The sequence below is a fragment of the Rhipicephalus microplus genome, unplaced genomic scaffold (genome assembly GCF_043290135.1).
Source record: "Rhipicephalus microplus isolate Deutch F79 unplaced genomic scaffold, USDA_Rmic scaffold_32, whole genome shotgun sequence".
NCBI lineage: Eukaryota > Metazoa > Arthropoda > Arachnida > Ixodida > Ixodidae > Rhipicephalus > Rhipicephalus microplus.
The window spans coordinates 3,070,466-3,083,466 of record NW_027464605.1 but is presented as its reverse complement, the minus strand read 5'-3'; the positions used below and the strand labels follow the sequence as shown (position 1 = coordinate 3,083,466).

Genomic DNA, 13,001 nt, shown 5'->3' with positions numbered 1-13,001 from the left:
TTTTCGCAGAGAAAGCCAGTCAAGGTCTTATTAAACTTCTTGCTTGGTAGTGACTTCTTGAATAGGCTATAGCACCCCCGCTTTCGTTTTTTCTCGCGCGCCTATTTTTTTTCTTCGCTTTCTTTCTCATCTTTCTTCCCCATTCCCCCTCCCCTTGGTGCAGGGTAGCAAACCAGATGCTAAAGTTCTTGTTAACCTCCCTGTCTCTGAATTTATTTTCTCTCGTTCTCTCTCTAGAACATCTTATGAGCGTGTGGTCGCATTTGGTAAGTGAGCTTGCGGTGGTTCCCCAAAAACGAAGTTCCAACTGAACACACCCGTCCCCTGTTTTCAGGCATGTAAAGCGTGCTCTTTCTGTGAGGCACTTCTGTTTAACAGCCAAGCCAGCTTCTTTAACACATGTAAGAATGCTAAGAATTGTTTATGCTTGCTCACAAGCGATATTGCAGCCCAGCTGTTATTAATCGACAGCATTAGACCTCTTGCTTTGAAGGTGGCTTTATTAGTTACGTGAACGGGAGTTGACTTCGTGGTGTTATGGCAAGTGGTGAAGTGTCGTGACAAGTGACTCACTTCGTCTTCTTGGCGTTTGCCTCAGCAAACAAACAGACGAACAAGCAAACATAAAAAAAAAACTGGTGGGCGTTTACGTTCGTTGCTGAATAAATAGGCACAGCACAGACGAGGAACATCCCATACACCACGGTGATGCGCGTTCTTCATCCTTTGCATTCCTCGCTCTGATCCTTCCTACTCCTATGAACCGACTCGCCCATTTAAGCCTCACAGTCAGTTTATCCTATGCAATGGTAACGCGAGAAACTAAAGAAAGCGCAAATATCACTGCACAGCACAAGCTACATCTTCAATTTACTTAAGCAGAATTCACGTGTAAAGAAAATTAAGAAAAAAAGCGACATTCGCTTGATATAAAGTACGTGGTAAAATAGACTCCCCCTCATGTCTAACAAGTTTTGTTACGCAAATTCACAAATGACCCTGTGATCTTTTTACTTTGCTCTACACATAACGAAGGGACAGTTGGACCATAGGAAAGGATGACACAGCAAGCTTCGGGGGCTGGAGCCCGAGCCTACGATGGCTTCCACCACGAAAGAAGCGTTAACGCACAGGTGACTGAGTGACCATGAGCGCAGCGTGCAGTTTTCCGAACGTAGAGCACAAATAGAGTTCAAGTGCACACTAGCACGAGGAACTCACGTAGTTGTGCCTTCCGGGAAGGAGTCCTGCTTCCGACCTTCTCAACTACTGCAAGTACACCTGCCTAGCACTTTCACCCACTGAATAATTCCAAGACTCAGCTGGTGGTGCTGCGCGTTGCCGCTGTCTTCCAGCAAATGGTGAGAGTGCTTCGTCAGCCGCTACTGCTAAGACACCTGCTCGAGTAAACAGACACAACGCCATGAACACCCGAATCATGCTGCAACCTAATTTCGTAATGTGGAGTATCGCATGTGTGGGTGATACTTTTATAATATTTTAGTTTCTACATGCATTCCAACTTGTGAAGAAAAAAAACCCAATTCTTGGTAATTTTTCTTTCCTTGCGTCCATTTATATACTTTTGGTTAAATAAAGAAATATTCACTAATGTGTCCTCAATTATGTTTGGCCATTCGTTTCAATTAGAATGTGAATAACTTGTCGAACCACTCGCGTCTTCTTCTGTTCCACTACATAGCGACTGTCTTGACTCTGGGAGCGTCAGTCGCATTCAGCCAATAGGAAACTCACCTACGGCGTAAAGATGGAAGACAGAAGCGGTTCAATACTTACTGCCATGACCGTGAGTAATGGCGCTGGCTAACACTCCCAGAATAAATTTTACCACATACAAATACAGAGAAAAATGGCCGCGAAAACAGTGCCATGCTCAATTTAATGCGCAAGACGCAAAAACGTGGGTCCATGTCCTACCTTAATCCACTTGCTCCATTTGCCTAAAATTTCAAGTTTATTTTCTTTTGTAATTCAGTTATTTGGGAATATTGCCAATCCCAGAGGGATAATAGCAGGAAGGCATATAAAAAAAAACCCCTCTCGATAGGTCACATGTCAATAAGAGGGAAAAAAAACAGAAAACAACTGTCTTGCAGAATTCATCATTCCCTTCAAGTGCATTTAAAAACTGCGGTAGTTATGTGATTTCTATGATATGTGAGGGGAGGTTATGCCCTTCTACTAGGGCCAATGAAAAAAAAGAATTTTCGAAACAGTCCATATGAAAGGTGTATTCCATAAGCATATACGTATGGTTATGTCTTGTAGATTGTGTTCGTAAACTTGTTATGATGTGAGTGACATCAATATTCGTTTTATCATGAAGAAGTAAGTCCATAAATTTAACTCTAGCTATTTAGGCTCGGCACTGGAGGGAATCTATAATGCCACTTTCTATCTACACGGCAGGTGAAACATGGGGCCCATATGTGTTAAAAATTAACCTTACTGCCTTTCTCTGTACGCCATCAAGTTTAGAGATGTCTTGTTTATAAAAATGAAACCATACGATCTTTGCGTGTTCGGGTATTGGTCTGATGAATGCATAGTCAGGAGTTTGCTATCTATAGGAACTAATCGAAGGCGGTGTCGGATGAAAAAGAATCGTTTGAGCGAGGTCGCTGGTATGCTGTTTATGTGATTAGTCCATCTAAGGTCCTCACATATAGTTAATTTCTGGTATTTATGTTCACTGATGGCACTTAATTCAGTGCCAATAATTTTGTACGGGTATAACGATTTGTTGTTTTTCCTCGAGACAATGAGTGGTGTTGATTTTTTGCAATCAAAGGGGCCCTGCAACAATTTTTGAGCATGGTAAGAAATCACTGCCGATCGGTAGTAGAGGCTCCCGACAACACGCGAGCCAAAAATTACAGCGCAGCGTGCGGCCTAGAATTCACAATAAATGATAAAATTCAGCTAAAAATTGCTTTTTCTTCTCTCGACAAATCACGCAATATAGCCAACAATCACACATAGCTAGCCCATCCATCAGCCATTGGGTGATTTGAACATGACACGCTCGCTCGTTACAGAGATTGCCGCGGGAGGCTGCTACTTATCCACGCGCGCGCGCGCGATCGCACTGGTAAAGCCGCGCATCCGAAGAAAAAAAAAGTGCTCAAGGTCACGAAGCGCGCGTCACGTTTTTCTGTGGCCCTGTCATCCCCCCCCCCCCTGCTTAGCTTCCAGCGCTTTCGTTGGGACGAGAGAAGAGAGAATGCAACTGCAGCATGTGACAAAGCTTTGTGACTCCACTCGCACGGAACAGGTTCTTGAATATTTTGGCGTTGAAATCTGGGCCACTCGCAGTGCCCAATAGCCTATTGCCCTCGACCAACTGTCCACAAACACTGGATTCCCGCATGGATATGCCTTTTTCCATCGTTGAACTCAGAGCAGCACTAGCTTTGTGTGGACACACGTCGGCACCAGGACCCGATAGAATTTCTTATAGGGCCCTTTGTCATCTGGGCGAACGCGCGAGAATCCTGCTCCTGGAGTTGTACAACGAATTCCGGCAAGATGAAACGCTCCCGACAAGCTGGAAGACAAGTCGCCTAGTTCCACTTCTGAAGCCAGGCAAGTCACCGTTGGAGCTCACATTTTATCGCCTGATCGCATTGGCCAGTTGTGTAGGCAAAGCTATGGAGAGGATGACTTTGGGACGCCTGGAGTGGTACTTGGAGTGCAACAACATCTACCCAGACGCCAATGCAGGATTTCGGCGTGGTCGATCATCGATTGACAACGTAGTCGACCTGGTCACTTACGCCCAACACGAGAAAGGCCGTAAGCGTCTCTGCGCATCTTTGTTCCTAGACGTCAAAGGGGCGTATGACAACGTTACGCATGAAGCTGTCCTCACCGCTCTCGAAGATGTAGGAGTAGGTGGCCGGATGTATTGCCGGATACGTAGTTATTTGTCAATGCGATCCTTCTTTGTGACCACTGAAGACGGTCATACCTCTTCACATTACAGCTACCGTAGCGTCCCCCAGGGTGGCGTACTCAGCCCTGTGCTGTTCAAGCTTACGCTAATTGCTCTCATTGGGCATCTGCCAAGCATAGTCAGGCTATCAATGTATGCAGATGATATCTGCGTTTGGGCATCGGCTGTAACACGCCTGCAGTTGTGAGGGAGAATTCAAAAAGCTGCCACTGAAACATTACGTTACCTCCAAAATCGAGGCTTGAACATTTTTTCCGAGAAATGCGCCCTCATGGCTTTTACACGAAAGCCTATGGATAAGTACACCAGAAGCATCAATGGTCAAACTGTACCATACGTTCGATCGCACAAGATTTAGGGCGTCATAATTGACAGGAATCTATCATGGAGTGATCACGTTTAGTACATGAAGAAACGGTTAATATACATCTGTAATATACTGAAGTTCTTTGCAGGCAAGACTTGGGGAATGTCTCCCACTGCAACAATACAGCTGTACAGGGTACTTTTTCTCGGTTTCCTGCTGTACAGCTTGCCGGAATTGACCAATGCAAGCAAAACAAGCCTACGAACGCTACAGAGTTTTCAGTCCCAGACACTACGAGATACTACGAGTTTTCAGTCCCAGACACTACGAGGCAATCTGAGGCGCTTGCCTCAGATTGCCTCGTAGTGCGTCGACAATGGCTACTATAGCAATCCCCGCTGACCACCTCATCACGACACATATCGACGTTGAGGCACCCACGACACATGGCATTGCTCGGACAACCTGCCACCATCTAGCCTCTTTACCAGCAGACAGACCACGTTCGTCATTTTGCCATACGGTAATCACATATCATGATTCTTCGCCAACATGCTTCACACCCTCCGCCAGGCTTTCGACTCCTCCCTGGTGCCTGACTCAGGCTAACATCAGGCTAACTATACCCGACATCCAGAAAAAAGCAGATATGTCGTCACCTGCTCTTAGGCAGCTTGCTCTGCTCTTGTTATACGAGACGTATCAAGGCTGTATACACGTATACACCAATGACTCTGTTTTACAGAAGAGTTCAACGGCATAATTTGTTATACCAATAAAAGACACGACAGGAAAAGTCAAGACCTCCCACCTTACGACATCAACGGGAGCAGAGTTCACAGCTCTTCGTGCCGCGTTGTAATTCATCAGCGATCAACAGCCACAAAAACAGACAATTTTCAGTGACTCAAAGGCGGCACTGCAATCCCTTCTATCACTTTTACGCCACGGCCCATAGAAACAGCTGGTATTAGAGATTGCAGAAAAGACTCACCAATTAATTCAGAAAGGACATAAAATAGCCTTTTAATGGTTTCCAAGTCATTGTAGAATAATTGGCAATGAATGGGCCGATCGAGCTGTCTGTTCTGCCCATACTGAGAATGATCAAATATCAATTCCACTCTCCAGAACTGACGCTGCACGGAAACTCCACATGCTTGCTCACAAGCGCACTACGTCAGAATAGAACGAGTCACATTTCATCCATGCACGGTTATGTACCTTCGACCCAACCCTCAGTCTTCGAATTCCTCCGGAATTGCGCCAACGAGACGCTACCATGCTGTGTAGATTATGGTTGGGCGTCGTATTTACCAATGCGTACGCACTCCGTATAGGAATGGATGACACTGCTGCATGCGACCATTGCTGCAGTGACGAAACAACTTGTCAAATTCTGTGTGAATTCCCACAGTACTGCTCGCAGAGACAGTCACTCCGCAATGCACTAGATGAACTGGACAACCAGACTTTTTCGGAAGAAAGAATCCTGCACTACCGACAGGACTTTATGTCGCAAAATAAGGCTGTGAAGGCGCTCCTGCGCTTCTTGCGTTCAACCAGCCAGTTCAAACGACTGTGATCGGAAGTCCCTGAGTGTGTGCGCATGTGAATTTTTTCTAATTTATTTTATATATCTATATCTCTATCCTCTTTCCGACCCTTTTCCCCACCCCTGTACAGGGTAGCAAACCAGTTTTTCTAGGTTAACCTACCTGTCTCTTCTTTTTATTTATTTCTCTCTCTCTCTCGGTGTTGAAATCGTGAGGCAGTAAGCTCTTTCAGTGAATTCATTCCATGGTTGCTTGAAGAAGTGTTTCAGCGCCCCCTTATTGTTATTTTCCTGTCTGAGCACCATCTTGTTACGGTTTGTAAAGCGTAGTCAAGGGCTTGGGGATCTTCATGCGTGTCAGTCATATCATAGATAATGGAGTCATCAGCGAATAATCTGATGTGGTTATATATATTAGCGGGTAGGTTGTTGATGATTATTAGAAAAAGAACTGGGGCTAGGGCACAACCTTGTGGAACACCAGATAACACTGCTGCAGTATCAGACGACTGGCCACCAATTTCAACCAACTGTAAACGATCACTTCTGCGACCGTTATTATCGATTAATTCCCTTGTTCTTATTTCTATCTTTGTCTTTTGTGTGACTTAAATGGACACTAGAGTGGCACAGTGATTAGGTCGATAAAGTGTTTTCTTTCAACAGTAACGTCGTTAATTTTACCGTCATAAGTCCTATATTACAGGGTAACCAAGGTGAAAGTAATATATCTTTTATTTCCCGCCAAAATCAGTGCGCGCGACGTAAAAAACAATCAGAGCAAATTTGTCGTATTTTGCCGGCACTGGGTCGGCGAAACTTCCCAAACTTTGTATGTTAGGCCTGTCACCCCTTCAGCAGAGATTGGGTTTTATTTTTGCCCGTTGGAAGCCACGTAGGCCGCAGTAAAGAACGTCAAAATTTATGACATCATTGCGTTAGGCGCACAAATTTCAAGATGAAGTCATCACTCGCTTTTCTTTTTTGCACGTTTTCGCTTACGAAGTGCCTCCCCGATGCGAGAGCAGTGATTTCGGAATAGTGAAAGGGTAATATTGAAACGGGGGAAAGCAGAAAATTGTGGACCATCTCCCCGGAGAATGTGAAGAATGAGCGGTGCGCATGGCGTTGACCCGGTTGAAACGGGCGCCGACGCGGCTGCTGGCAGAGCGGCTCGCAGTGAAACTTAGTATAGCATTTACTCGAATAAACGTTTGTATTGAAGCTCAAAGACACGGGAATGCGGGATGGGTTTCGTGTTAGTTTCATTGAATCGCTTGGCAAGACTTTGTAGTCATGGTTCCTTCAGAGCGAGACACGGGCGCTGTACCGGAGCAGGCGTGCGTTTCGCCTTGATCGGTGAAGTGCACGCTGAGAGGTTCCTGCAGGCACACAACGTCGAAGTGGCAGCTGCGGGCGCTGCGGTGAGCGTGCTGCGGCTGAGGGAGAGAGGGACGTCAGCGCGTACCTGCAAGGGAAGCGTGCGAGGGGAGCGTGACGTCAACGCGAAGTTGTGGCGTGACCTGCTTGGCACCGCTCCAAAAGCAGCGGCGAGGAGAACGCGTTGTGGCGCATTCGTACAGATGCACGTACGTACGGCGTTACACACGTGAATCAAAGAGCTGCTTCGCATCGAAAAACCAATTTTTCTTTTTATTGTACCTTTATACCTCACGTCGGGCAAAAAATATGAGTTATGATTCTTTAAATAGTTTCTAGAGTTTGGGGTACCTAAAAAGGTCGAGTTTTGCATTAAAAAAACACAACACTAAATGTGCGTTAAGCAGAAATTTCTGTTTCAACGTTCTCGAATGCAGACCAGGTTATGGGTCGTTTTCTTGCGAGACAAGGTTTTGCGAAGGCATCAACTTGGCTAGATATAGAAATAACAGATTTGTTATCTTGTAGCGGCTTGGCAATAACATGCAAATGTACCTTTAGCCGGAAAGAAAGAAAATAATGAATAGAAAAATACATGCTTTGGGGGAGCGTGGTTTATAAATACGTGTAATCGCGACTAATAGCGTGTAATCGAACACATTGGAAGGGTAGGATTGAAATTATTTTTCATTTTCGCCCATGAGGGCCGTAGGGCAACGCTTCAAGACTGAGCAATACATATTTTGACAAGTGCTACCACACAAGCAAAAAAAAAAAAGAAAGGCGGATTCCTCGTTAGAACACCATGAATACTGCAAGTTAGTATTTGGTGTAACATTGTAACAAAGTGCAACATAAAATTTCTGTCATTTTTGTTCCTGTGACTTCTTGGAACTCGTGAATTTGTCTTGGTGACGTTCAAAATTGGCTAACTCATGAACTAAGTAATTGCATACAGGAAAATAAGCTGCATCATGGGGATCTTTCGTGATAAGATGAACCGTAAAAAAAAAAGAAAAAGCAGGAATTTCCTTTCAAGTCAATCATGAGCTGATGGCTAGTAATGATGAGTTGTGCTCTTGATAATGCGTCGAGAACGGCGATGATCGTCGAAAGCACTGTTGCGAAACACTTGCATTGTATGAAGGACACTGTAATCAACAAAAGGGGGGGATTCTTTGGTGTCTAAGAATCCTCGGAGAAAAGTTTGCTGCCACTCGAACATCTTGTTTCTGGTTAATGTAACAGAATCCTTGTGACCTACAAAGTCCTAGCCCGACACGCCCGAGTGCGGTTTAAGGCCACGCTTCTCGTATGATTGATGAGGTGGCGCGTGAATTAGGGTCATTAATTTCTCACCCCTACGAGAAGGATCTAGACTTGGCGCCTTCAACGGGTATCCGGAGCCGCCGACATTTTTCTCGAAAAACGAAGTGTCGTTTTAAGAGAAAGGAGCACAATAACACACAAACACAACAGAAGCTCAATAGCACAAGCACCTCCTGGGCGAGCTTGGTGCAATTTCTGTATTCGCTGAACAAAAGTCACGCCTTGTTCTTTTGTACGTCGCATCTGTGTCGTTTCTACTTGTTTTCTGAAAAAAAAAAAGCTGGTTTCCTTGTTTTCTGTGTAGGTATTCTATATGGAAGAAGCGGAAAAGGATGTTTACTTCTCTTCTACTTTTCTCTCTGTCTCTCTTTTTCCCGAAATGGATGCTGCCCAGGCTCGCATCACGCGAATTACCGCTGTTGTGTCCTCGGCGAGTGCCGGCACCACGGGAATGTGTCGTTGACCGGGCGCCCAAGCGGTGTTGTGGGATGATGTGCGAAAACCCAATTTGTCTCCTAGGGCGGTGCCCCTGTCCTCTTTTTTCCCTTCTCCAACCCTCTTCCAGCAACAATCCTTCGCTTCTTTCATTCCAGCACGCACGCACAGTTTGCAGCGCCTGATTCTCGAAGAGGCTTCATCGTCACTTTTGCCCGTCGTTCGTTCGACTACAAAGCGAAGAAGAAGACCGTTTCGTGGTCACGTCTGCGTGAAACGCTCTTCGGATGTCGCCAGGCTGCCGCGTCTTTTCGTTATTTTGCAATCAGAAGATGGTCCCGGAATCGGGTTCTCAAGTCAGAGCCACGAAAACAGCTCCGAGTGACATTACAATACCCCGCAGTTCTTACAGGAACACCCCCCCCCCCCCCCCCCAGAAAAAAAAAACGACAGTAAAAGAAATCGGCAAGCTGGCTTCTTATTTTCGGGCGGCTGCACTTTGGCTTCCAAGGCGCCCGCTCGGCCTGTCTTCTTCAGCGCAAGAGCGCGAGCGCCTCATTTTCACCTCTGTCAACGCGGATAATTTGTCGCCGCGCGCCTCGTTTTCGGCACCCTATACGAAATGCTGTCGCCGCGGGGAAAAGCTCGCGAGCCTGTTCCCGGACCTCGGAAGCAGGCGCATCACGGTTCAGTGAGGCGACATCCTGAACCGGCGGCACCCCTAGCGGGTTTCCACTATAAGCTGGAATAATCTCCGTTGTTTCGTCGTTGCCACCACTGTCTTAAGAAGCTCTGGTTGGAAAACTTTTGCGACGCCCGTCTGCTTAGTTACTTCGGTCCTTCATGTTTATTATGATAGGGTGGCCATACTGCCTTTTATTTGAATTGCATGAGGTGTTTACCAACAATGGCGCTCGATATGTATGTGTATGTATAGGTAATGAATTAGGTGAGGTACACGATACATTTTAAACGACGCTCCGCATTCTAGACGTGAAGGAATGCTGCACGAAAACCACGTGTGATACATCACATAACGGTTGGAATTTCCGCCTTTTTAAGATAGCACAACGCTGCTAGGCAATCTTAAATGATTACGAAGGACAAGGAAGAAAGAGGATACAAACACACCGATGACTACTACGTTCTCGTCTTTGTATTTTACGTTCTTTGTGAATTAACTATAGATAATCAACAAACTGAAGATACCCATGTGATACTGACAATTGGGCGAGTTAGTGCGGGTTCACAGTTAAGAGCGGCACAAAAAAAAATGCAGGACAAAAAACTATGAGAACACGAAGACGAGTGCCCTGTAATGTTACATGTGTGCAAAGCCGAAAGTATCACAGCCAAATTCCATATTTTATGATGCGCTATGCACCAAAATTTACGACGTACTAGAATGCTAAAATGGGACGCGAAATGTCAGATCAATATTTTCCCGGAATGCCTTCGCGGTTGATATTATACAGCATCAACGTTTCTAAGGAACTCCACATTGTGTATATAGGACGTTTCTTTAAAATTTGCAGGGACTTACCGCATAAATTTGTAAACAGTTGTGCCTCAACTCTTCGGTTCATTCTCTAGGACGTAGTGTTTTAATATGTTGTACTTACGACAATATTTTGTACAGGCATGATAATGACCTTTCGAAGATTTGTGTTGCTTATACTTTAAAAAAAGTTACACGTGGTAAAGTAAAAATAATTTAGTTAAGTGCACTATATATATCACTTCGTAATCACTTTCGCATATGCATTCACACGGTCGTACGCAGTGTAGCCGCCGCTGCACACAGGGCGTTGGCAAGGAAACCGCATATAGATGGTCACAAAGTCATTCATTACGAGAGCGGTGTTATCTTTGGCTCGTGTTTATTCGCAGTTACTACATCTGGTGGCTGCAATCAAACGGAAACAAACACTTTTACTGACCGGAAATGCAGTTATATCATCTGTGCAGTGAACCAAGCAAGAATTCTAAACTGATTATGATTTAAACAAGATGTATTAACCTGATAATCAATGCAGTGCCCAAATATTTCTATAAATCCAACCAACTTTATATTAGAAGATGTCTATTAAAGTAACGTTATGCGTATTCTCAAAGTGAATAGGAAATTTTTTTTTCTTACTGAAAATCCTACAGTAAAACAGCAGATCACGGACTATCATTTACATCATTCAAGTCAATGTGAGGTTTCACGCTACGCCAAGAGAATGGTGGACAAGGCAATAGTTGTTGAAAATTAGAGTTTGTCATCAAAAATGAAGTGTGAAAACGAGAAACGCGATTAGCCAACGAATGAGTAGCACTCCAGTACTAAAATTAGGAGGGAGATGTAGTAAGTGTTAGGATCTCCGCTTCTATATACGGAGTGGGCAGACATATATAGACTCATAGCTCGTCGCTACTCACCGAGGTCGTCGATGACGGGTGCCAGCCGGAGCATGATGCCCACGAGGAGCACACTCATCACAAAGAGCGACACGGCGGTGGTAATGATGATCCAGCGCGCCTTCCGGCTAACGTCCTCCTCTTCCTCCTCCTTGGTCGCTGTGCCGAGTCCTCCTCCGCGCACACCCCTGCCGCCCCTGGCACGTTCGCCGTCGCCGGACGACGCGCACAGGGGCCGGTACTCTTGCGGGCTCTGGTTGCCCAGGCACGAGGAGGCCCTGGGCGGCGAGATGGAGAACACGAAGCGAGACGTCGGCCGATCCTGCCACGTGGGCGTGGCCGCCAAGTCAGTGGGCGACACGTCCGAGTACGTGTGCAGCTCGGTCGTCGGACTGTGCAGGCAAGACGAACTGAAGCTCTTGAAGCGTGGCGTCGGGGGCAGCGTGCGCGGCGGCTGGACACTGGTGCCGCTGCCGCCTGCGCTGCTGCCACTCCCGCCGGCGCTGCTGCTGGTGCCAGCCATCTCTGCCACGGGTTCGGCGAACGTGGCGTGGCGGTTTAGTGTCGAGTACGGCCGGTGGCTGAGCGTTAGGCAGCCGCGATGTGGCAGCGTGTTAGTGGCACGACGTGGTGGCGGTGTGGGAACGGGCACGAACGGTACGTCGTACGGAGTGAGCTGGCGTAGTGGGATCGACTGTCGCGTCGGCGGTGCGCCGCTGCCACCGGCGTTGTTTGTTCCCGCGGGGTCTCGGCTCGCTGCGAGGGCGGCAGCTGCGGCTGCTCGAGCTGGTTGCGAGACCAGGTGGAGCGTGTATAAAGTCCACAGCGTGACGGCCTTGGCTCGGGTGCTGCAGACCCGACGTCTCGCGGCCGGCACACTCCGAGTCTTAACACCACACACGCGCACTGTCTCGCCCGAAACCGGCCAAAGTAACAAGAAGCACGACTCGCGAAGTTGGGAGGGAAGAGCAAACCAGCTCTTCTTTTGGGAGAACAATGAACTAAGCGAAACGCCAGTTCAGCTCGAAATCTATCGATCCTTTACTTTGAATGGGCAAAGAAAAGAAGACTGAAAGAAAAATGAAAAGAGAAGCAGTTGGGAAAAATTCTTCAACAACCAAGAAGGGTCGTCTAGTTGTCGTCGACAATTTTAAAGAGCTTTGGATGCATTGAATGGATGCTGTCTAGATCGACTTCAGCATTGAGCCTGGTGGCTTTGTTGCGCGATGCCTGGAGGGAAGCAGTGAGGCGAATTTTCTTGGCGCCGTCTCCTTTCCTCCAGGGAAAGCCAGAGCGCGATGGGTTGTTCGTGCAGATGTTTTTCTCTTTGCTCAGTCGGGCCGTCTAGTACCGTTCCAGTCCATTAGTCAACGATCGCCAAAGAAGAGAAATCGTTTGTCCTTGTGCAACCCAGAAACAGTTGCCGCAGCAGCTGATCGACTTCTGATCTGCTTTGCTTGGGTTGTTGTTGCGTCGTCTTTTCTCGAAGGTTGAAAAATCGGACCACCCGCTTGGTGAATGCAATTAAACAGAACAACTGCTTGTACTGATGTAAACAATGTCCACTTGTAGCAAGCTTCGACTGTCTGCCCTTAGTAGTCTGGGCCTGCGAAAAA

At 46.6% G+C, this 13,001-nt stretch overlaps 1 protein-coding gene across 1 annotated transcript in view; it reads right to left on the bottom strand.

Annotated features, from left to right (window-relative positions):
- LOC142786801 (uncharacterized) overlaps positions 1 to 12,403 on the bottom strand; it is a 172,616-nt gene extending 160,213 nt beyond the window's left edge. Inside the window, exon 1 of the mRNA XM_075884448.1 lies at positions 11,407 to 12,403. Coding sequence (XP_075740563.1) covers positions 11,407 to 11,908 — 502 coding nt within the window. The 5' untranslated portion in view covers positions 11,909 to 12,403. The remainder of the gene's footprint in view (positions 1 to 11,406) is intronic.
- Between the last annotated feature and the right edge of the window lie 598 nt (positions 12,404 to 13,001).